General features: G+C 42.8%; 2 protein-coding genes across 2 annotated transcripts in view; both read left to right on the top strand.

Annotated features, from left to right (window-relative positions):
* Positions 1-19,685, top strand: part of LOC131234331 (uncharacterized) — a 32,498-nt gene extending 12,813 nt beyond the window's left edge. Inside the window, exons 3-4 of the mRNA XM_058231135.1 lie at positions 18,038-18,452; positions 19,112-19,685. Coding sequence (XP_058087118.1) covers positions 18,038-18,452; positions 19,112-19,316 — 620 coding nt within the window. The 3' untranslated portion in view covers positions 19,317-19,685. The remainder of the gene's footprint in view (positions 1-18,037; positions 18,453-19,111) is intronic.
* Positions 19,686-19,824: 139 nt separating this feature from the next.
* LOC131234332 (auxin-responsive protein IAA32-like) lies at positions 19,825-25,357 on the top strand. The gene is made up of 4 exons (XM_058231136.1): positions 19,825-20,773; positions 21,267-21,512; positions 22,029-22,137; positions 24,609-25,357. The coding sequence occupies exons 1-4, from the start codon at positions 20,470-20,472 to the stop codon at positions 24,691-24,693; spliced, it is 744 nt and encodes a 247-aa protein (XP_058087119.1). The 5' UTR covers positions 19,825-20,469; the 3' UTR covers positions 24,694-25,357.
* Positions 25,358-25,767: the final 410 nt, after the last annotated feature.

The raw sequence follows: 25,767 nt of genomic DNA on the forward strand, positions 1-25,767 counted from the left end.
AACCCTTGGTGGGTAGTGGCCCACATGTCTAGCCATCCATGTTAAATGCAGGTGGGACGTTTGAGATGTTATTGTGTTTCTCTTATTAGCCATATAGTTCAAGGACCACCAATTGAAGGGTTATAATTATTCTATCAAGAAGAATATAATACATGGTCCATCAGTCAGAGAGTTATGTTTAAGAGATGTACGTGGATTTCGCATGGGTGTCCCAAATTTGGTGGCATGGCAATAATAAGTTTCATCTCATACTCTGTAAAAGATAGAAATTGAGACAATAGGGGCAAATATGACAAATTGTCAATTTTCAAACATTTGTGGTTTGTGTTTACCAAACAAGGCTTTATGGGAAAAGTGTTTATTTTCAGATATCATGACTTTTTTCAGACAAATTACCAAACAGAATTTTAGTACTTGTAAGTATTAGAATTCATCATTTTAAGTTTTCAACACTTAAATTGATTTTTTAAGACCTTATTTTCAATTTACCAAATGACACCTTAGTTGTTTAGGGAATCTTTAATGAAATTCCCCCAAGTATTAGATTGGTTACAACTACTTAATGATTTATTTTATTTTATTTTATTTTATTTTTGAAAGATATACTCAAATGAATGTATAAATGCATATACAAAAAAAGAGAGTGAGAATGAGAGTATTAGAGTAGTAATAGAGTTAAGACTTGAGAGTGAATATGAGTATTAGAGTGATGAGAGAGAGTAAGAGAGAATGAGAATATGAGAGTATTTGATGCAGGACAATTAACCACTTGCTCTAAAAGCTCGAACTGTTAGAGCATGACGAATTAATCCCTTTATCTCATAGCCCAGCCCCCAAATCCATGGGTTAGGTCCTCTGCTGAAACCTCCCCGTGGGCCCCATATCCATGGGTTCCACCCTCTCATGGGCCCCAAATCATGGGTTTCGCCCTCTCGTGGTCCCCAAATCCATGGGCTCTGCCTCACACGAGCCACCCACCTCCACGGTCCCCAAATCCATGGGTTATGCCGGCCACCCACCCCGAGTGTGTCCTTGCATCCCACAGGCCACCCACTCGAGCCCGGTGTGAAAATGCCCCCGCATTAGTATTAGAGTGATGAGAGAGTAAGAGAGAATGAGAATATGAGAATATGAGAGTATTAGAGGGATGATAGAGAGTAAGAGAGAATGAGAATATGAGTGTATTAGAGAGAGAGAGAGAGAGAGAGAGAGAGAGAGAGAGAGAGAGAGAGAGAGTATAATCGCTGAAATGTGGATAAACCTCCTGAAAGTGTATAATTGCTAAAATGTGGATAGAGCGGAAAATAGTTTTCCCTGTCCAAGAAAATCAAATAAAAATAAAAAGGGCATGGGCCCCACACCTCTTTGACCTTTTTGGATCTTTTTGTTTGAGTTTGAGAGGGTTTTGGTGAGGTTTTCGGTCACAGTCGGGCTTATGTTTTGGGCTTGAGCATGGGTTTGGGCTTCCATACTCGGCGAAAATTCTGCAAACTTCACCTTGATGCAATGCAAGATTTTCCCACCATGAAAAAAAATAATGATATTAATAAATAAAATCTTAAAAAAATGATCATGATAAATGAAATAAATGGCCATTATAAGGCCATATAGTGTATCGGCCTGCCAATACCATTACTGAAAACCTTGGTTGTGTAGATGTAAGTTGTTGGAAGTGGTGTGTAACTATTACTTTGTGTAAAATGCGTAATATCTTTACAATAATTTTTATTCATTGTGTTAAAATTAGTTTTGGAGCTAAAACTTTAAAAAGAATTATGTATCTATGAATGACCCTTTATATAGTGGAATGGCAAAACAAGATTCATGTAGCCAACCCCATTTAATTGGGAATTTGGGATAGGACTTGGACGAGGATGATGATGATGTATCTATGAATGACAAAAATAATATCAATTTAAATTTTTTTAAAGCTTAACGCCTGGAATCATGGTGTGCTGTAAAGGCCGTTATGTAAAGTTGACAGTGGCAACCGTTACACGTTACAGGGTCGTAAAGGCTGCAACAGCCGTCATGGAAAAAATAACCCGTAATGGCTCATTACGCCCCCCCAGTAAAGGCCGTAACGGTCCATTACGAGGCCAATTCAGACCGTTACGGGGCTGATACAGTTTTTTTGGTTTTTTTTTTTCAATAAAAAAGGAGACCGTAATCGCTGTTACAGCCTCCGTAACGGCCATTACGCCCCTTATTGTAAAGGTAACGTTTGTGGCTGTTACGTCCATCGTTACCGTTAGGGAATACCTTGCCTGAAATCTCCATGTGTGCCTAGGTGTTTCTGGCAGACCTAGTGCCTTCAACTATGCAAGCTTGAGAGATATATTAACTGAACAAAATCTTTTGCTACTATCCTCTGATTGGATTTCTAAGAAAAGTGGTGGTTCTTGGGTGAAATTCTTCATTAACATAGAAGAGATTCCTTGCTGGTCTTCCAACAAGTCTCTAGTCTTTATCTTTCGAAAAAAAAAAAGTCTCTATTCTTTTGTTTTTTTGGTTTTCGGTAGATTGGGTTTAGTTCTTATCCTCATTTTGCTGGTGAGAAATCCTATGGTCTCCTATTCACGTCTAAAATTTTAGTTGGTAATTTTTAATGTTCAAGTATGAAGACTAGTGTAGTTTCTGTGATGAAGGGCCCTGCAATCATCCAATGGAGACTGAGAGTGGTCCTGTTCGTGGTTGAATGAATGTCAGGATCTGCAGATCAGGCTTATCCAACTGTCTACATCCAACATCAAAATTGAAGATTGTATTGCATCGACGGTCTTGATTGACCCAATTGAGAACCTTGATCAGATTAAGTGATGGTGACAGATCATGGTCAAATCAATGGTCTGATTTGGACTACTCTAATCAAATGGCTCACCTTAATGGACTGATTGTCCAGTGGGGCCCACAGGAACTACTGAATGTATTTAAATTTAAACCTCAAGGTATTTTGGAACCATTCCACTAACCATATGGCCTATAGGCCCATGCACACCATATGTGATGTAAGACATGAAATTCAAATATGATGTGCAAGATTTTCAGGCTTTAGATCACGTTAGTTCAGAAACAATTACACAAAATTCCATATCCCGCACAAGTTCAAGCATTCAATCAAGGGGAATCTATGCAGGCCCGGGCCTACACAAGCTAGGGTTGGATCGATCAAAATTATGGACCAAACAATAATCAAAGGAGGGTAAATTCATCCACACATGCACAAAAATAATTCCCCAATCCAAGGGGTTCACAGATTTCAATTCAGGGAACCCCAAGGTTGAAGAAAGGGCATAAAATTGGGGATTTGAGTAATTTAGGGTTAGGGTTAGGGATTTGGGGTGAAAGAGGGGTGAAAGAGAGGAGAGAGACGAACCAGATAAGCGTCACACGCGTGGACAACGGTGAAGGCCCAGACGCACGTGCGCTGGAGGTGTCCCGCACGTGTGTGGGGCCCACAAATCAGAAAACGGCCAGCTTGGCCCTGGTCGGCCAGGGGAGGGCCACAAAACCTCCAAATTTCAGCTTGATCCGATGCACGGTTTGTGCGTGGTGCTCCGCCGAAGTTTCAGCCCTCCTGTAGGGCCAGATTCTGGAAATCTGCTGTAGAGAGAAAAACGGCTGCAATAGAGGATGAATTTGAAGCGTAGATGATTGTAGGAGGAGAAATATGGATGGTAGAAGGTGGGGGCGAATCGGGATAGGTGTGGCTTCGCACCATGGTAGTCAGCCCTTCGAGGAAGAGAGGTTTTCACACTTAATTGAATCTCCACAACTTAGAAATTTAGAGCAGAAAAACGCAGAAATTTTATTAATCTTCAATAATAAAAAAGACTACAAGGGGTGTCTATTTATAATAAAACCTTATACCCCAAAACTCGTGCCATGTGCGCAACCTATTACTTGGAGACAAAATAATCAAAATGAACAACTAATCAAAGCAATCTAAACCATCCATGATATTCTCAATAACAATAATAGGCAAAATCCAAAGTACTAGATTAATTAGAATAATGGGCCACGATCATGAGAACCCATGATGGGATTCACATGACTATTGGGTCCACTCCAACGAACCAAAATGCAATCTTCTAACTAGGAGCCCTTCCCTAGATGTTGTTATCAATCCAGATCAATGGTGGGGCCCTCCTCGTCCTTGCGTACGTGCGCAGGGGGGCGTGCGTGTGCGCGTGATGTCCCCATCAACTCTCCCCGTCTGCGAAGATTTCGCCACTGACGAAACAAAACTCCTGAACTGCTCTAAGATGTCAGGATCAAGTCTCTAAAGCTTCTCCTCAGTGAGCTATGTACTGTTTGAAGCTGGGCGTGACTTCCACTTAACCAGGTATTTCTAAAACCCGCCGTCCGACATTGATACTATCTAATGGTTCAAAATATCCTCTATTTCCTCTCTGGTGTGGGAAGGGTAGGTATGGAAGATAGAGGTTGGGAAGAAGGGTCGGGAAGAGGCCATGGATCAAGGGATAGATCTGGGGAATCTGGATGGGTGGGCGAAGGGCTAGACAAAGTATCAGTGGTCTCCTGAAAAGTAACTAGATCCTCCACATTGAATGTGGAACTAATTCATATGGAAGGTGGAACATCTACAACATACGCATTGAGACCGTTTCGTTTTATAATTTTGAAGGGTCCAGCGCTACGCGCGTGTAATTTATGAATGACCTCCTGAGGATACCGCTCAGGCCTAATGTGGATCATCACAGAGTCCCCTACATTGAATTCCTTGAAACGTTTATGCTGATCTGCAGAAAATTTGTAATGTTCATTACTAGTAGTGATCTTTTGCCTGATATCTTGATGCAATGAATGAATGTGATGCGCAAAGGACTCTGCAGACTTTGATGGCCTATGGGACAGTTACATAGGGACAAGATCAATAGGCTTCCTAGGCTTATAACAGGTAACGACTTCAAAAGGACTTAGACTAGTAGATTTATTGACAAAACTATTGAACGCAAACTTGGCTATAGGTAGTACGGTGTCCCACGTCCTGGTGTGCTCTCCCACTAAGCATCTGAGCAAACTCACTAGGCTCCTATTGACCACCTCAGTCTGACCATCGGTCTGAGGTTAGTATGCAGAAGAAAATTGGAACCTAGTATTTATCATGTGCCATAGTGTCTTTCAAAAGTAACTTATGAATCGCACGTCACGATCAGACACTATGATTTTTGGTAACCCATGCAGTTTGACGACCTCATTAAAGAACAACTTGGCAACATGAGATGCGTCGGATGTCTTAGAACAAGGGATGAAGTGGGCCATTTTAGAAAAATGGTCCGCAACAATAAATATGGAATCGTGCTTCCGAATAGTCTTGAAAAGTCCAAGCACGAAGTCCATACTGATATCTTGCCAAGAGATGAATGAAACTGGCCAAGGTGTGTGTAATCCTGTATTTTGCTTTTTCCGCTTTGCCAGTTGACAAGTACGGTATTGCCCTATAATTTTGGCCATATCTCACTTGAGGCTTGGCCAATGAAACCTATTCTCCACTAAGGCAATGGTCTTGTCTCGACCAAAATGACCCGCGACCCCTCCCGAGTGTAACTCCCAGACAAGAAAATCGCGGAGGGAAGTGCGAAGTATGCACAAGCGGTCACTCCTAAACAAATATCTATCTAAAATCAAGTACTCACTGCTAGCTCTTGACGGACTCTCTAACAACGATGCGTACACAACTCTAAAATCTGGATACTCAAAATAATCTTTTTTGATGCGCTCGAGGCCCGTGACTTCGACACTCATGGAATTGAGTAACACGACTCGACGACTCAACGCGTTAGCTTATTCTCTACACCAGCCTTGTGCTTAAGCACAAAGTGTACTCTTGAAGGAATTGTACCCACTTGGCATGCCTAGGGTTTAATTTCTTCTGAGAGTTCAGATATCTCAAGGCCTCGTGATCTAAGAATAAAACGAATTCTTGTGGCAATAGGTAATAACGCCAATGGCGCAGTGATTGCACTACCGCATAGAACTCTTTGTCATAGGTGGAATATTTTTGTTTCGCCTCATTCAGTTTCTCACTAAAAAAGGCGACAGGGTGTCCTTCTTGACTAAGTACTCTTATGCTGACTCCTAACGCGTCACATGCGACTTCAAAAGCTTTTGAAAAATCCGGAAGTCGCGTGACTGGAGCTTCGTTCATCTTGACCATTATCTCCATGAAGGCCTTCGAGGCTGCCTTTGTCCATTGAAACTCACCCTTTTTTTATGCAATCCGTGATGGGAGCTATAATGGAATTGAAGCCTCGAATGAACTGCTTATAAAAGGTGGCTAAGCCGTGAAAGCTGCGCACCTCATGAATATTGCGGGGTTCAGGCCAATTGACGATGGCCTTGACCTTCTCAGGATCCACTGATGCGCCCTCAACTGACACAACAAAACCTAAGAAGATAACACCACTAGACAAAAACGCATACTTCTTTAGGTTGCGTACAATTTCTCGGCTCTAAGGATCCCACAAACCTGCCTCAAATGGTTGAGGGGTTGTTCCTTGGTCATATTATAAATCAAGATATCATCAAAGTATACGACCAGAAACTTCCCCATGAAGGGCCTCAATACTTGGGTCATCACATGCATGAAAGTGCTTGGGGCGTTAGTCAGCCCAAAAGGCATAACTAGCCACTCGTATAGCCCATCCTTCATCTTGAAGGCCGTCTTCCACTCATCACCAGGGCATACATAGATTTAGTGATAACCACTTTTGAGGACAATTTTTGAGAAGATAGTAGCATTGGCTATCATATCCAACATGTCATCAAGACGTGGTATGGGAAACCGATATTTGACTGTGATTTTGTTGATGGCCCTACTATTAACACACATCCTCCATGTGCCATCCTTCTTAGGTGTAAGAAGGGCGGACACGGCACACAGGCTCATGCTCTCTTGAATGAAACCCTTTTCTAGGAGCTCGTCAATTTGTCTCTTCAACTCAGCATGCTCCTTTGGGTTCATTCTTTAATGAGGGAGGTTTGGTAGAGTCGCTCTAGGGACTAAATCAATGGCATGTTGTATATCCCTCATAAAGGGAAGCTCATTTGGTAGATCATCATGAAAGACATCACGAAACTAATGCACTATCTGAATGACCTCAGTGAGCAACTCTACACTAGCCTCTGGTACACTCCCTAGGCACAAGGACGAATACCATCGAGTCCGCCTCCATTTCTTGTTCAAAGTCTTTGGCATTTAGAACATGAAGAGGCTTAGAGTTGGACTTCGACTCTTTCAATTCTTTTAAGCCGCTCACACCACTCTGTGTGGTGGATTCCTTTCCGGTCGTGTTCTTGGGTGGCAGTACATTTAGCTTGATCTTCTTGCCCTCGAACCAGAATGTACACACATTTGAACGACCAAATATGGTAACATCCCTGTCAAGAGGCACGGTCTACCCAGAATGATATGGCCAACATCCATGGGAATAACATCACATCTTTATATGATCCAAACTGAATAAGAACAAGACAACGGTGTGAGACTGGAATGGAAGTTTCATCAACCTAGGACACTCTATAGGGTTGAGGATGTGCTTTAAGCTTCAAGCCCAAACGGCTCACAGTGCTAGTCGATGCCACGTTGGCGTAACTACCACTATCCACGATCATCTTACAGCTCTTTTCCCCACATTTTGCATAAGTATAGAAGATCGTGTTGCAGCGCCAATCGTCAGTGTTCTTGGCTTGAGCAAAGGTGCAACGCACAACGGTGAAGGTCGTAGACTCTTGCGCTCCCTCCTCATCACTAGGGGTTTCTACTGGCTCATATTCTTTCTCCTCGCCGTCACTTTCTGGGGGCACTACTACTTACCTATCAACAAGGAGCACCTTGGTGCCCTCTCTTGTGCTGCACTAGTGGGCAAAGTAACTAAACCCCTGACACCTTAAGACACCTAGTTGCTCCACTCCTACGTGGACTAGACCCGACAATTTCTTTACCCTTATCATCCTTGGGCCTGAACTGAGAACTGTTGGAAGGTTTGTTTTGGTATCCAGTGTTAGGTTTAGCCCCAGAAGGGTTGGCCTTAGCACTAGAATTGCTAAAGTCAAACCGTATTCCCATAGATGCTTTGAGGTATTGCTTAACCTCTAACACTACTTGATACAACTGTTCAATAGTGTCTATGTCTTTGGCGAGCAATTCTCTCCTAATGTCAGAATGGAGACCCGTTTTAAATCGAGCAAGGGTGAGTACGGGGTCCTCATCAACCTCACAACGGGTTAAAGTACTATTCGAACTTCTCAATGTATTCAGCAACACTCATGGAACCCTGTCGAATAGAATGTTATTCTTCAATCAACTATAAGCGATAAGAGAAAGGGAAGTACTTCTCCTTAAGAGTTTCTTTCATTTCTCCCCAATGGACTATTGGGAGCTCCCTTGCTCTTTCTTTCTTTCACCTTACTGTAGCCCAAGACCTCTTTGCTTGGCCCACAAGCTTCATCTTGGTGAATCGGACTCGACGAGCATCCGACATGTCATACCACTCAAAATAGTGGTCCATATCTGCCAGCCAGTCTAAAAAGGCTTTAGGGTCCAAGTGGCCATCAAACGTAGGGGCATCTACTTTAACTCCCTTGAGGAGTTGCACATCTGGGTCATATTGTTTATGATGTCCCTCGTGGGGTAGGTGCACGGGTGCGCTCTTATGACCAATTCCTTGGCTACCTCCATTCCTTGGTCTAACCTCCTGATCACCTGCCTGAGATTAGGCATTTTCCTCAATGGTGGAGTTTGACTCGGTGGAGGTCTCTGGTCGGGTAACGCGCACATTAAACCGCTTAAAGCGTTGGTCCATACGTTGTTCCAAGCGCTTACCCAAAGATTCAAACTGCTGGGTCAGCTTGTTCATTGACTCTTGCAATTGCTCCATGTTTAGTGTAGGGTGCAAGCCAAAACCACGACCTGTACGTGTGGGCATACAACTACTAACTCAACTTAAGGACCTTCTAATATGACTATATGCGCCTAGATGGGACTAAATGCTCATATAGGACTCTATATGTGGGAAACGACACAATACTATTCAATTTCTAGTACCCTATCTGTCCAAAGAATCTGTCAATGGAAAATCTAGCAAAGAGATATGCGAATTTTCTGATAGCAGAAAATTCAGCAGCTTATATTAGAAATCATAGACCTCTAAACAGCTCTATATGATGATACTTAATGCATAATGGACAAAAATAAACTAAATCCTAAACATGCAATGCATTCCCCTATAAAAACCTTGTTCTCTGATACCAAATTTGATGCAGGACATGAAATTTAAATATGATGTGCAAGATTTTCAGGCTTTAGATCACGTTAATTCAGAAACAATTACACAAAATTCCATATCCCACACAAAAGTTCAAGCATTTAATCAAGGGAAATTTATGTAGGCCTAGGCCTACACAAGATAGGGTTGGATCAATCAAAATTATAGACCAAACAATAATCAAAGGAGGGTAAATTCATCCACACATGCATAAAAATAATTCCCCAATCCAAGGGGTTCACAGATTTCAATTCAGGGAACCCTAAGGTTGAAGAAAGGGCATAAAATTGGAGATTTGAGTAATTTAGGGTTAGGGTTAAGGATTTGGGGTAAAAGAGAGGAGAGAGACAAACCAGAGAAGCGTTACACGCATGGACAGGGGTGAAGGTTCAGCCACACGTGCGCTGGAGGTGTCCCGCACTTGTGGGGGGCCCACAAATCAGAAAACGACCATCTTGGCCCTGGTCAGCCAGGGGAGGGCCACAAAACCTCCAAATTTCAGCCTGATTCGATGCACGGTCTGTGCGTGGTGCTCCGCCGAAGTTTCAACCCTCTTACAGGGCTAGATTCTGGAAATCTGTTGTAGAGAGAAAAACTCCTGCAATAGAGGATAAATTTGAAGCGTAGACGATTGTAGGAGAAGAGAAATATGCATGGTAGAAGGTGGGGCGAATCGGGATAGGTGTGACTTCGCACCACGGTAGTCAGCCATTCGAGGAAGGGAGGGTTTCACACCCAATTGAATCTTCACAACTCAAAAATTTAGAGGAGCAGAAAAACGCAGAAATTTTATTAATCTTCAATAATAAAAAAGACTACAAAGGGTGCCTATTTATAATAAAACCCTATACCACAAAACTCGCGCCATGTGCGCAACCTATTACTTGGAGATGAAGTAATCAAAATTAACAAATAATCAAGCAATCTAAACTATCCATGATATTCCTAATAACAATAATAGGCAAAACTCAAAGTATTATATTAATTAGAATAGTGGGCCACGATCATGAGAACCTATGGTGGGATTCACATGATTATCGAGTCTACTTCAACGAACCAAAACGCAATCCTCTAACTAGGAGGCCCTCCTGGACATCGTCATTGATCCAGATCGATGGTGGGGCCCTTCCTCCCCCTTGCGTATGTGCGTAGGGGGGGCATGCGTGGGCGCGTGATGTCCCCATCAATATGGTTGTGTAGAAAGTGCACTACGGTGAGTATATAGGGAGACTCCTGGGAGATTTGGACTTCTATTAAGTTTCACTTTTAGTATTTCTTATTTGTTGGAGATAATTTGAGAATGTATTATGGGAGGAACAATGAGCTTTAGCCTTGGTTTTACTTTTTAAGTAGAAGATTGCAAAAGGCTATACAGAGCCATACATGTGGAACTCAAGGGAACAATCTTATGACATTGATTGAAGAGATTTTTTTTCCTGATATGGGAAATTTCATCTAGAGGTCAGTGTCTTCTAGATCCCTTTTCGAGGTGCATTTTGTCCAAGTACCAAAAAGCATACGCTTCTCTGACATGCATGATTGAGGGGTTCTACATTCATTAGGATCATTACTCCGACAATATTGAATATCCTAAGGGTAGCTATTGCGAGTTGCAAAATGTATGAGAATTCTGAAGGTATTATGTTGTCCAAATCAACCCGCACAGGGTTTGGGCGAGCGGCAAGTGTCGTGGTTGTGCTCCCCACAGACACGGGTTCAATTCCCCTCCCCAGGATTACTTGATGCACATGGTTTGTAGGTGATTGCGTGCATCCCCAAGGATTAGTCTCACCTCAAATGGGGCGGGGATACTCTGTCGTCATTCGTGTTCGAGTTGTTGGTATCGCTACAAGTTTCCATTCCAAGAGGATAGGAGCTCGACGGCTAGAGGTGGGCATCGGACCGAGTCGACTCGGATTTGGGCCAACCCGACCGGGTCCGGATTTTATATGTCCCAACTCGAACTCGGACAGAACCGGGACCGAGTCTGGGTCAGCTGACTCGGTTAGACCTGAACACGTGCTGGTCTGAACCGATCCGAGTCTGACTCGGTCAGAAAAACCGAGTCGGATCGGATTTTGCAAGGTTCGGATCCGATTGCATTTTAATGGTGGGCCCCACAGAGCTTTGACATCAGCTGCTGCCTACAAATGTGTCAAGAGAGGCCAACCAAAATCGTGTCCCGCGCAAATTCCACAACATGGTGCTCATTGGTTGGTGATAGGTATGGACCATTCAGTGGTTCTCAGCATCGGTTGGTGAACCGTTGTGCAAAAATCAAACCACACCTTAGGCTGAAAGCTGCCATTTGGGCTGATCCAATCGGTACAATCTGTTGCAGTGGTCCATTTATGTGGACCCACAAATGTATTGTCCAGATCATCAAGCTGTGGAATCGTATGTATGGTAGATGGGCCACATAAATTTGTGTGTCCTTCTTAGTAGTAAATTGTAACCTCTCAAATATTAAAAACATTGAAATAATATATTAAAATACATACTAAAAAAACAGCACTAATTAATTATAATTTTAGAATATGAATTAATTAAATTTATTAGAAATATACGGCCAGATTATGGCATAGTCAGCAAATTATCAATTTTTAATTTTTTTCTTCTAAAAATTATAAGAAAAAATCAGGCTATTTGACTCATCAGGTGGCATAGTCGGCAAATTACCATCCCTGCTGGCAGGTGTTGGGTCACCCGCCAAACCGGGTCCGCGAAGTGGCTGAATCTGGAGTCGCCAGAGCGGCAAAACGCGAGCGTCGGTCGGCCGGTCGCACTTCGGTCCTTTTTGAGAAAGATCTCTCTCTCTCACTCGAATCTTCTTCTCTTCTGAGTCTCACCGAAGAAAAAAGATGGGCAGAAAGTTCTTCATCGGCGGCAACTGGAAATGTGTAAATCTCTCTCTCTATCTCTCTCTCTCTCTCTCTCTCTCTCGGGCGGGAGAGTTTTTCTCTCTCTCTCTCTCTCTATCGGGCGGGAGAGTTTTGGGGAAAAAACGGGTAGGGTAAAAAGAGTTTTAGGTTTTGGGGAAAAAATAGTATTTATGGGTATACCTCTTCGGGTCAGGTCTGTTCAGGTCGGTTCGTATCCATTCGATCCGGGTATTTAGACCGGATCTGTCCGGGTAGAGTGCTATCCGAACCTGATTCGAAATTAAATCGGATCTGGCCGATCAAAATCGATCAGACCCGATCAGACCGTCGGTTCTGTTCGGAACGGTACCGAGTCGGGTCTGGTCGGGTCGGATCCACTGGATCAGGCACAAGTTGCCCACTTCTAGTTATAAGTATAGGTTTTAATATCGCCGATAACCGGAAATGCAAGGAAAAATGGGGAAACATGGAGAAAATGATGGAATTTCAGTGAAACTTCAGGATATGCCTAAATACACATATTTACATATTCAGGAATGAAAAAATTACAAAAAGAATGCATTAAATAATAAGTTTCCATTTAATGGGGGCTAAAAGGCATGCATTGTCGTAAGAAATCACTCAAATAGTAACCAAAGAGTTTATATAATACAAATGCAAGCTTACAATAATTAAGACATGTAAAAGTAAATGAATTCAAAAAATACACATTTCTGGCCAAGTGGACCTTGGTAATAATGATTTCCACTGTTGAAACCTTGGTAGGGCCTACAGTGATGTTTATTTGTCATCCAACCCGTTCATAAGATCACAAAGACATGGATGAAAGAAAAACACAAATAACAGATTGATCCAGAACTTATGTGGCCCCCATGGAGTTTTAGACGGTATCATTTCAATTCACACTGTTTCCCATGGTGAGGTCCACTTGAGATTTGGATATACTTAGTTTTTGGGCTAAAGCCCTCAAATTATCTGTTAAAATGGATGGACGGAGTGGATAAAATATGTAAATCATAGCGGACCCCACATAATTTACTCAGTGCGCAAACACATATGTACTCGAGTCGGTAGGGACGCGGCTTAGCTACGATGGGTTGAGTAGCGAGACTTGCTGTTGAAGCCACATCTAGCGGTTCTGTGGGCCCACCATGGTTTATGTTTTGTATCCACATTGTCCAACCATTTGAAGATATCATTTTAGTGTATGAGGTAAAGAATGAGTCAGATCCAAATCTTTAATGTACCGCGCCACATGAAAACAATAGTGATTGGATATCCACCATTAAAATCCTCCTAAGGCTCACTGTACTGTTTATTTGACATCCAATCTGTTGATTAGGTCATACAGACCAAGATGAGGGGAAAAATCAAAGATTATCTTGATCCAATACTTTTATGGGCCCCAAAAAGTTTTTAATGGTCTATGTTCATTCAACACTATTTCTTGTAATGTGGTCCACTTGAGATTGGGATATACCTCATTTTTGGTCTCATACCCTAAAATGGTCTGGAAAAATATATGGACGGTGAGGATACAACACATACATCATGGGCCTACAGAAGTTGGTGACGTCACCTCGGTAGTGAGTCACGCTACTCAACCTGTCAGTAGCTAATCCGCGTCTAGCCGGGGATTTCTTTCCTGCACTGGGACGCATCCACCCCGTCCATCTGTTTTTTTAGATCATTTTAGGACATCAGACAAAAAATCATGTGGATCCAAAACTCAGGGCAGCCGCACGAGAGGAAATAGTGGAGATTTAGTGACCACTCATTTGGGCCCACTTTGAATGTATGTGGTCTATCCACGCTGTCCATCCGTCTTTTCCATCTAATTTAAGGGGTTGAGCCCAAAATTGATTCATATCCAAAGATTAAGTAGATCATACCACTGTAAACAGTGGGGATAATGATTTCCACCGTTGAAACCTTTCTAGGCCCCACAGTGATGTTTATTTTTCATCCAACCTGTTCATAAGATCATACAGACATGGATGAAGGGAAAACACAAATATAAGCTTGATCCAAAACTTCTGTGGCCCTCCAAGTATTTTTCAACGGTAGACATTCAATTCAACTGTTTCTTATGGTGTGGTCGATTTGAACATTAGATATGCCTCATTTTTTGCCTAAAGGCCAAAAATTATCTGTTAAAATATATGGACGGAGTGGATAAAATAAATAAATCATGGTGGGCCTCACAGAGTTTACTCAGTTTCGCTAAGCGTAGGGGTTACTACGCAATCCGCTGCCTCAAACAGATTGGATACTCCCTGCGACTAGCCAATGGCTAGTGGTCGGTGCTCCGTGGACCTCAAACATGATGTATGTGTATCATCCATGCCGTCTAATCCATTTTACATATAATTTTATGCTAAGAACCCAAAAATGAAGTGGATCAAAATCTCAAGTGGACCACACAGCGTTGATTGAACTCTCACCATTAAAAACTTCCTGGGGCTACAATAGTTTTGGATCAAGCTGATATTTGTTTTTTTCCTTCATCCAGTTCCGTATGACCTAATCTAGAGGTTATATGTCAAATAAGCGTTATAGTGGGCCCTAGGAGGTTTTTAATGGTAGACGTTCAATCATTATTGTTTTCCCATGGTGTGGTCCACCTGAGATTCTGATGAATCTCATTTATGAGACAGACGATTAAAATGACGTTTAAAAATGAATGGACGGTGTTGATAAAACAAATAGATCATGGTGGGCCCCACATAGCATTTGCGACTAGCCACCTGGCAGTGTCACTAGCCAAACCGCATCAGCGCTCGAGGCTTCCATATAAATCTTCCGAGCTGGAAGGTTTTTCTTTAAAAAAAAAAAAACCAAAAATTTCATGGAAGAGGGATTGCCGCCGAAGAAAGGGGGTTTTTGAAAGAGGGTTGTTGCCGAAGAAAGGGGGGAATGTCTGCAACCGGCGCTGTTGATCAAAGCGTTCTTCTGAGCTCCGAGTTCCGATCAACAGGTAGGAGATCTTCCCAGTTCTGATTTTTTTCCGATTTTTTGAAAGAGGGGTTTTCTTACCGAGATTGTAGCTACAGTGCGATAATCTCGATATTGTCGGCGATAAACCAAGATTTTCGCCGATATCTCCGATATTTCGCCGATAATCCGAAGAGAAATGAAAAAATGGGGTTTCGGTATCGCTAGACCAGCAACACTGATATTATCGGCGATAATATCGACATTTCGTCAACAACTCGAACACTGGTCATCATAAAAAAAAAAAGTTGTCCAAATCAAAATAATGAAATGGGATTCACTAGTTGAATGGGCTTGTTAGGCCACAAGAGTTGGGACGAGCAACCAGTGCCACTGGTCGAGGAAGAGGCTGCAAATGGGATGATGAGGCATCATCCTGCAGGTCAACCATCAAACTCACAGAACACTAATGTAATCCCCAGAAACATTCCCCTTTTTACAACCCACAAATGAGCATAGAATTGAAGCCCAAGAGATGATCCTGTTCTTGCTCCTTGAAACATGACCTCTGAGGATTCAGCCTTTGACTTTATAGAGATTTTGAGTGCCAGAAGTATGGGAGCATTTAAAACCTTCAGTACTATTCTTGCTCTTGGTGGTTTAGGTTATTTTGCAAACTCCACGTGGAAGTGATATGCCATCCAATCCCATACGCCATTCAAGCCCAAGCCCTGGTGAACGAGGGGTTGATGCTAGGTGGGAAGCTGGTTGTTGAATTTTCTCTAAGCATTCATGAAATTTTCACTTTCAAGAGATTGGCAAAATAGCCAACCCCAGATAGTTGGGGCAAGGCTATGATGATGATGTTGTTGTTGTTGCGGACGATGATATCTTTGTTGCAGGTACCTTTTATTTAAATTGTTTCTCCACTTCTGCTGCCACATTTAATTCTCCACTCCTGCTCTTTCTTCTGAGTCACTCTTCCTATACCCACACCACTTCAAAATCTCACTTCCTGATCCTGCTTTATCAGTGCTAATGCTTGACATTTTTTAGAACAGCTGCTCCCTTGCTGCTGCACCCAATCGGCTCATGGTTTGTGCAACTAAAGTTCATATACGTTTTTTGAGGAATTATATCATATTCTCAACCTCAGGATATGCAGAATGCATGTTCAATCTGTACAAGTGCGCCCTTGGTACAGTGATCAGACCACTGACCTGTTGCAGATGGACCTTGTCCCAAAGGTCTCCCAGAACTAACAATCCTGGCCACCAATCGTGGGCCCGGGCCTCTTTCAGTGGAGTGTGGACATTTGCTGTGTTTCATTTCTTGATAATCTATTTGCAGGCCAGAAAAAGAAAAGTAGGATTGTCTCTATCAAGCAGAATTTTGGGGCATCTTCCATCCAACGTTGGACAACAGATCCACTTGCACAACCACACTGTGGATTCCTGCAGGTTGAGGATCCTATTCTACACTGAGAAAATAAATGAACAGTTTTCCTTCTTAAGCTGCTTTATCCTTCGAACTTCCTCTTTTACTTCAGGTCGGTAGAGGCGAAACCTTTTGAAAGGCCTTTATCTGTCCTCATGAATTCAAATATTTCTTGATTTTAACGCAGAATGCAGTCTTTAAATCGGGCCCTTCGATTCTAATATCTATGTTTCCTTCCAAAAACTACACCCCAATACGCGGCTTAGAGATGAATCCTGAACAATTCCAACAAGCAACTGGTATGATGATAAAACATCATGATTGGCGGTCTTGTATGGAGCTATGGACATTGAAATGTATACATTGATGCACGAAATGCTAAAACTTAAAAACGACCTTTTGCAGTTCCTGTGGGCAGAGAAATGAACAAAACCAGATCTTGCGTACTATTTTAACCACTTTGGTATTAAGAAAAAAAAACATGCTCAACAGTCTTTTGGCGCAATCTTCAATGCTTGCTGAAGCGTGTTCCTAGTACATTGTGCTCAAATTTAGTTCTTGTGCCATAATGCCAACCTGAGGCTGAGGATACGGATTTTATTATTATTTTTTATTTTTTTCTTTTTCTTTTGTAATTCATCTAATGCTTTGTGGAATTATAGGATGTGTTTGGTGTGCCGATGCTCCCAGTCAATGTGCAAGTGGGATCCACAACTGTACATGATGGTACCTACACATTGGTTTGTGGATGCCCCAAGATATCCTAGATAGGAAGATCCTAACCTTTTTTTATCAGTAGCCAATAAATAGATGGTTAAGCGAAATAGAGCAAATGTTTGAAAAGATGTGAAAGACTGAATAGCTATGATCTTCCAATCTGGAATATTATTGGGGCATCCCCATCCATGGTGGGGCCTATCATGGTCTGGATCACAGAACAATGGCCTCCAAAGAAGGTTCCAAATATCTTCAGCTGAGTTGTATCAGTTTCGGTCGGGTCCAGGGCAGGTCACCAGAGTGAAACAGGCGATAAAAAGGACAGAATCAGAATGTGGGGGTGAGTCGAACCAGTTTCAGTCTCCCAGACGAGTGGCACTCCAAAAACCACTATCTAAAACCATGGCTCCACTCATATGGATCAGTGCATCAAGATTCAAGTCGCTACACATCCTGATGCATCAGAACCTTAAGTTGCCTCTTTGTGCCCCTTGTCCTAAATGACCATTTAGATTTCAGATGGCTTCTCCCAATTCAAATAAAAAACAGAAAATAGAATTGGACTCCATATCTGCTATTGAACATCGCTTTTTAGCTTGGACACTTCCATTCATGTATTTGTGTGCTAATTGCTGTGATAATGTGAGAGCTCAGCATTACTTTTCAAAAAAAAAGAAAGTGAGAGCTCAGCATTCACATGTTTACCTCTTATGGTTGAGTTGTGGTTTATTTTTTTAATTTTTTTTTAATTTTTCAAAAAATTTACCATGTTTTCAGATGAGATCAAGGAAAAGGTGGAAGCCAAGTTCAATGAGCTCGGGGATATGTGTGAGAGAGGAGAGATTGAACCCGAGAAAGCTTATGAATTGTTCAAGGAGTTCGAGGATAAGATGGTGCTAGAATGCGGAGAGATGATGGCAGCAGAGCAGCCTCCCGAGGATGATGAGATTTCTGAGGCATCCAAGAAGAAGCACCTAGACGACCCACCTGGTGAGGGGCCCATCTTGCGGTGGCAAACACGTGTAGTCTTTGCTCCTGGTGGAGATGCATGGCACCCGAAAAACAGGAAGGTGAAACTTTCAGTCACTGTGAAAGAGCTTGGGCTTTCGAAGCATGCTTTCCGCCGACTAAGGGAAGTGGTTGGAAAGCGGTACCATCCTGGAAGAGATGAACTTACAATAACCAGTGAGAGGTATGTTGAATGCAAATGCACAAGCACGTGATACCCGTCACGGCACTTTCTCAAGTTGGTAACATGCTGATTTCTGACAGAAGGACATAATGTAGGAATTATTGAGTGTTGTGGCATCTTGAGTAGCATCCAAGTGTGCTTAGTCCAAACCAGTGGGTCCCATGGTTTGTTGATCCATAATGTTGATTATCAGATTGGCTCTGCCATGGACAGGGAAGGCCCCAACAATCATCCAGATTGGAAGGTCCAGCTATCCAATGTGTCTCCCTTTTGTGCTGTTGCTGCATTTTTATTTTTATTGGATATTGTTCAGCTAGGATCTTCCGACCAAAGATGTCATTGGGGCATACCTTGTGATTGGCAGAACCTGTTAATGAAGGTCTGGATCATTGAGGCACAAGCCTGGATCCCGACGCATCAGGATTATATAATTCTCCAATGCATCAGGACCATATAATTCTCCTTTACCATGGCCGTATAAACCCGAATCTTTTCCATTCCTCTTTTATAAGTTCAGATCATCCGCTTGCTTAGTTTTATTATTGGAAATGGAAAGAACAATACATACCTAGTTTTTTTTTTTTTTCCTTTCTTTCTGGTACCCCTAATTTTGGCTTAATTTCTTATCCTTTTTTCTCATTTTCTTTTTCTTTCAAAAGATTCGAACATCGGGAAGAGAACAGAAAGGACTGCCTGAGGACTCTGTATTCCCTGATCGAGGATGCGGGGAAAGCAAACAAGCTGGTGGAGGAGACTCGAGCTTCTTTTGTCAAAGAGAGGCTCAAAGCTAATCCATCATTCATGGAGAGGTTAAGAGCAAAGGCTGCAACAATGCAAGGATCTAATATTGTCTCTCCTTCCTAAGATTTATTCAAGGATTGACAGCAGATGATATGTTTCAAGATCTTAGCTGTGGGATTGTGGTGGGCCTGTTTGACATGGGCATTTTTCCATGAAAAAGAATTAGTTAGTGGAGGATGTTATATTTCAAGTCTTAGCTGTGAGGGTTGTGATGGGCCTGTTTTAAGTGGCTCCCTTTTTCATGAAAAAAAGAGCTGTTAGTGATTCCATGTCAATCACAGATTTTGTAATGTAAGGATGAAATATTTCTAGGCATGGGCCTTCTTGGCTCGTTGCTTGATATTATTAAACAGGCTGTTGTTTTGCGTTGCTTGTCTCGACATGTACTTTTTCTATTTTCTAAAATTATTAAAATATACTCTTTTAATGTTCCACGTTTGTTGCAGATATTTCCGATGGAAAAATGGGAATTCCCTTGAGAGTTTCAGCAGATGGATTTTTCTGATGTTGGCTGATAAACTGAAGTGGTTTCCTGTTATCTTATTGTAATTTGAGTGGCTGCTAGAGATAATGGATTACTAGCTTGTTCAAAGTCAGGACTGTATACAAAATTTGCATCGTATCCTACATTAGGGGTCCATGATTCAGTGATCCAGACAATTGGAACGATGGGATCCTCTGTGGATGGACCGTTCGCCAAAAGTCTCCCCAGCCCGGACTGGAATATCCTCGCCATCCAATCTTTCGCCTTTTTCAGTTGAATGTGGACAGCTACTACTGCATTTCTTCTCAAGTGTCTATTTGCAGTCAATCAATCCACGGATTAGAAGTGTCCCACCAAGAGAACTGTCAGGCCATTGTCCAACCACTGTGGGGCCCATCATATCAACGGTCTGGACCCACTGAAACATTGGATCCCACTTGCACAAACCGAAAACCTTACAATAATATCCATTCCTAATGAGTCTCTACTGAACATTAATGCCCAGTTGAAGCAATTCCTCTCTCTTTTCTTTCTCTTTTCTACTACATTCTATAACTCAAAACAAAAAGCTAATCCTTTGTCAGGGCATGTTTGGTTGCAGGAGCCAAAACTCTCTTTCGGGTGGAGTTGGAGGCCATCCCTTGTTCCTGGTGGCCACATGTTATTTATGGAGAAGTTGGGGTTCCTGCATGTTGTTTGTAGCAGAAGATAAGCAGACCTCCATGATTGGTGATGGGCACAAGTCCTCAGTCTCTTATCGGTGGGTTCCACCCTTTTCATTTCTGTCAGTTGCCTGCATTTGCATGTATATTGATTCTTTTCACTGTAACCATATATATAGATATGTGGGCTGGCATAGATGCATGTACAAGTGCACCTGTACTAACCTGTAGTCCTTTTCTTGCTGTTCATATGGATTATAACACCATGGCTCAGGACTTCATTTATCAGCGGTCAGAAGCAGAAGATATCGATCTCGGTCTGAGCCTTAGCACCTCTCTGCAACAAGAATCTTTCCATCACCCATCAGGACGCCGTATGATTTCATTGTCCTTTTCATTCTTTTGAATATTCGCTGTCCTCTTCTGGCGTTTTCATATTATCACCGTTAATTTAATAATTAGTTATGAGAAATGGTCCACTGCTATGAGTTGCATTTTGTTACATGGCCGCTTTGAATGAATTGACTTTGACAGTTTATTTGGTCCCCCTCATCATGGGCCACCATGAGAAAACCACATCTGCCCTGAGAATTTGAAGGTCCAGATCTTTTACTACGAAATAGCCCAAGCATCAATCTGAGCCATCTGTTCAGGTGGGCTCACCTTGGATTGACTGGTCTTAGGAACCACTTTGATCAGATGCTCCTAACTATCCCATGCTTATCTGACAAATTAAGGCCAATGTTCTTAGGGATAGGATCATCCGATAGGTGTGATTTTTATGCAATGGGTCGTACCAATGTATATCTTATGATTTAGTCTCCTTGTGTCTCTCAATCAAATCTATTATGTTGTTGTTTTTGTTAGTTCTAAATCCAAGTGAATATGGGGAGCTGATGGCTTGGCCTCAGCTGCATCCATTCCTGAAAAGCTCTGATATCGGCCCTCCCGCCATTCCGGAAGATGATGATGATGAAACACAAGGAGTGCAGAGCAAGGAGCGGTGGTCTTACGTGAAGGTTAACATGGAAGGCGTTGTCATCGGTCGGAAAGTTTGCATCTTTGACCACGCTAATTATTCCAGCCTCGCACTTGAACTGGAAGAAATGTTTGGTAGGTGCACAGATCTCCCTGATTTCCAACTGTTATAGATGGGCCCCACCTTCGATGCAGGATGCCCCAAAAATCTCCTAGATTGGTAGATAATAACCATACAGTTAAGCACCAGAATACAGCAACAGTCCACATTCAATAGAAAACAGGTTACTGGCAGAAGGGTTTGGATATTCCAATCTGGTAGAATTTGGATGCATTCCCCATCCATGGTGAGGCCCATCAGATCAATGGTCTAGAGATCTGAAATTTGTGCCTATATGTTTGTTGAGGCCCAATATCCTATAACTCCCCATTATATGTAGGGGTCATGGTTAAAAGACTCGCTGGACTGTATTGATTCGTTCAGTCCTAAGTTGAGTCTGGACTCACCCGAGTTGGGGCTGAATCAGTCCGACTGGCCAAGTCAGGGGTGACTCGCAGTATTGAACTGGATCAGGTCTTGTTGAATCCAAATCGACTTGGATTAGGTGGGATGACCATGATAGTGGGACTGAAGGTGGTTTTCTGTTGTAGGCCGGCATTGTGGATCTGGGTTGCGGTTGTTGGAAGCTGAGTCAGCATTTTCCTTGTTTTACAAGGACAGAAATGAGAATTGGAGGATGGTCGGCGATGTCCCATGGAAGTAAGTTCTAACTGTCATTTTCTTCTTTCCCTCAACCAAGATTTGGAATCCAAACACTACGTGATTGGCGACGTGTGGTGAGGTCCATGTCTAGCCAGTCTGGCCACTCTTAAGCATGGGCGCAGAATGCAAGGCATCTGATTTCTGGCCACACGCACACATGTAGCCATTGGCAGAGCTCGAGGTCCTGCACACGTGTGCCTGCCATGCCGGTGGGCCTGATGGACCACTAGTGTGGCCATGAGCTAGATTGAAAATGACACGGATTGCATCTGTAGGGCTCACCATGATGCAGGTGTTTTTATCCACGCCAGGCCATCCATTTTGCCAGATCATTTTAGAGCAAGAGCCCAATGAGGCAGATCCAAAGCTCAAGTGCACCACGTTAAAGCAAACAGTTGGGATTTAACGCCTACCATTGAAAACTTCTCGGGGGCCACAAGTTTTGGATCAAGCTGATATTTGTGTTTTCCCTTCATCCAAATCTACATGACCCTATGGACATGATGGATGGCAAATAAACACCATGGTGGGCCCTAAGAGGTTGGATCCGCCTAATTTTTAGTCCCAATGATCTAGCAAAACTGGTGGACGGTGTGAACAGAACATATACAGACCCCACAGAGCTGGGTCACCATGTCTCTAGGCAATCCATGTCTGATTGAAAAGGCACAGCTAGTATGCTCTTGCAGAATCTTGTCGTAAATCTACGATCATGACCGTTGAACATATTGCGGACTGAAAAAACATTTGCAGCATGATCCTCACCACAACCATCCAACTGCATCCTTGATCTCATCTGCAATTGGGCATATGGCCTGATCGGGCCCAATTTTGAATAATGAATGGACCAAATTGTTATAAGTCATGCCAACAACCGGATCAAAACCAGTGGGCAAGTGGTTCTTGATCTGATCAACGGCTAGACTTATGTCTGGTATCACATCTCATTTGTCCACATGAAATGCTGCCCTGTTATGTCCCTTCAATTTTGTGGGGCCCATTTCTTTTATAAAGGCAGTTGGTCCTTTTCTTCCTCTTTTTTTTTTTATCAAACACTTGTGTAGCCGAGATGATGATGGGCCTTGGTACCGCATGGACCCAAGGCAGTGATCATAAGATGTAGGGAGACAAGCCGCACAACACAACATGCAGTGGATATTGATTCGCCCTTTTGCAGCATGGGCCAACCACAAGCAACCAAAATAGCTGATACAGTGGGAGGTGGGCCATGCTGTACGGAATCAAACAGCAATCGCTACATCCCTGGTTGGATCCCAATATACGGTGCAGCATATCTCCTGGGTGTTCATTGATTTGTTTCCCTCTAATTATTGATACTTCCGCTCATATGCTATCCAACCTATTCAAAGGGTCTGGATGAAGGGACAACATAAGTATCAGCTTTATCCAAAACTTCTGCTGCTTCCAAGAAGTTTTTATTGGTGAGCATCCAATCTCCACTGTGTGATCCACTTGAGCGTTGGATCTACCTCATTTTTGGGTTTTTAAGCCTAAAATGATCTGGCAATAACGGATGGACGGTGTGGATGAAACACGTACATCAGTGGGACCCACAGATCCCTGCTTGGACGGACGGGCAGGGCGCAATCCGCTTCCACAAATCATCGGGTTGATCCTCTAAATTAATGGAAGGAGGCATACTGAGGCCGTTGGTGGCAGGAGATATGGAAAGGGCGAGCAAATGGGCAGTGAGGCATATGTGCAGGATCCTAGCCACTCATCATGTGTCCCACCCCAGCCGAAGGATCAAGAAGGACCACTCGTCAGGGACCAAAAATTTATAGATTGAGCCCGGGCCACAACAAGCAGTGGGGCCCGCAGTGATGCGTGTGACATCCACTGTCTGTCCATTAGCGCCCGCTCATGTCCGAACAGGGGCCCAAAAATAAGGCCAATACAAAACTCAGGTGGACCACACAACAAGAAATGGTGGGGATGGAGATGCCTACCGTTGAAACCTACCTTAGGCCCAGTTAAGTTCTAGATCTGGCTGATATTTGGATTTCCCTCTTCATATTGTTGGGAATCACCTTATGGATGGTTTGGATGGCCTATAAACATCATAGTGGACCCGGGAAGGTTTCAATGGCTGGCGTCCCCATACACTGCAATCTATGGTGTGGCTCGCTTTGACTTATCTATCAGCTAGAATTTTGGGCTTATGCCTTAACATGAGCTGGCAGATGCAATGGATGGAGTCGATGTCACGGGCATCTTGGTGGGCCCCATATGTTTTTGTTACACGGGCTACCTACAACTGCCATAGGAAGTGCGGGTCATGAGTGTGGACTGGTCCACGTTCAATGAATCCATGGGCGAATGGCCTTGTCATTTCTCCAGTGGGCCACTTCACATGATGTGTGGTATCCAGCCCATCTCTGTTTTAAGGGGGCCCACAATCTTCCCCTTGTTTAAGAAAGCTGATTTTGGGAATTTGAACGGTGCAGGGAGTTCGTAGATTGCGTCAAGCGACTAAAGATTGCACCCAAGTATCAGCCTCTCCTTTCCTCTGGACCTTCCATCTTTTACTAACTATTTCTACTCTCTTTCTCGAGGATTTATATGATCCTACTTACGTCTTCAATTGGTACAAGTGGGGCCTATGGCTCAGTGATCCAGATGGTTGGTCTGTTGGGACCCGTTACTAGTTGGCTGTACGATGAAGATCTCCAAGATTGGATCATCCTGGCCATCAGTCTGTCCTTTCTTTCAGTTGAGTGACCACCATTGCTGCACATCTCGCAGTGAGATTTTGGGCCTTTCATTTTGCTGAATTGAGCCGGTGGGTCAGTCATCCAGACCATGCCCATAAAATAAATCTCCTGGATCTGTAGATCCAACTAATCTTGGCCATTTTTGGGATGAACGTGGACCGTGGATCCATTTCTATTCCTAACCGTCTATTTGCAGGTCACGAATTTAAAGGTTTAGGATTGCTCTTTTAAGGGAATTTTTAGGGTACGGTACATCTATGGCGGGCCAAAAGACCAATGGTGTGGATCACTAAATCATGGGCTTCACTTGTGAGGATCATACTCTATCTCTCTCTCCCTCTCTCTCTCTCTCTCTCTCTCACTCATGGAAGATGTGGTATTGGAGCATGTAACGTTATTTTATCGGAATCTAGACTTTTGGGTAACTTCATTTGTACGATGACGTTGATGTGAAATGGACTGATTGTGGCCCACCTTTTACATGTTTGTATATTTTAATACGGGAGTGTGTAAGAGGATTAAGATAATGAGTGATAGTTCACCACTATTTACCTTTTCGCAAGTTTGGACCGGATGCGCCGACATGGGATTAGATTATGGTGACTTTTCCATTGTACATATTGCGCATACCGGTGCACATTACTTAAGCTGTGGTCACATTGAAAATCTATTATGGGTGGCATGCCTCGTTACATCAAATTAATGGGCATGGGCTATTAAGTGTGGAGTCATGAATTTAAGGGAGTTTTGATAAGTTTTTTAATAAATAAATAAATAAAAATAAAAAACTCTCACATCCGATTTGTTATAAATAGTGATCGCATTCCCGTATTTATATATGATCGTGGACACAAATCTTTCCAAATGTGTCCGTGGAGCATTCTCAAGAATA

The sequence above is a fragment of the Magnolia sinica genome, chromosome 19 (genome assembly GCF_029962835.1).
Source record: "Magnolia sinica isolate HGM2019 chromosome 19, MsV1, whole genome shotgun sequence".
Classification (NCBI taxonomy): Eukaryota; Viridiplantae; Streptophyta; class Magnoliopsida; order Magnoliales; family Magnoliaceae; genus Magnolia; species Magnolia sinica.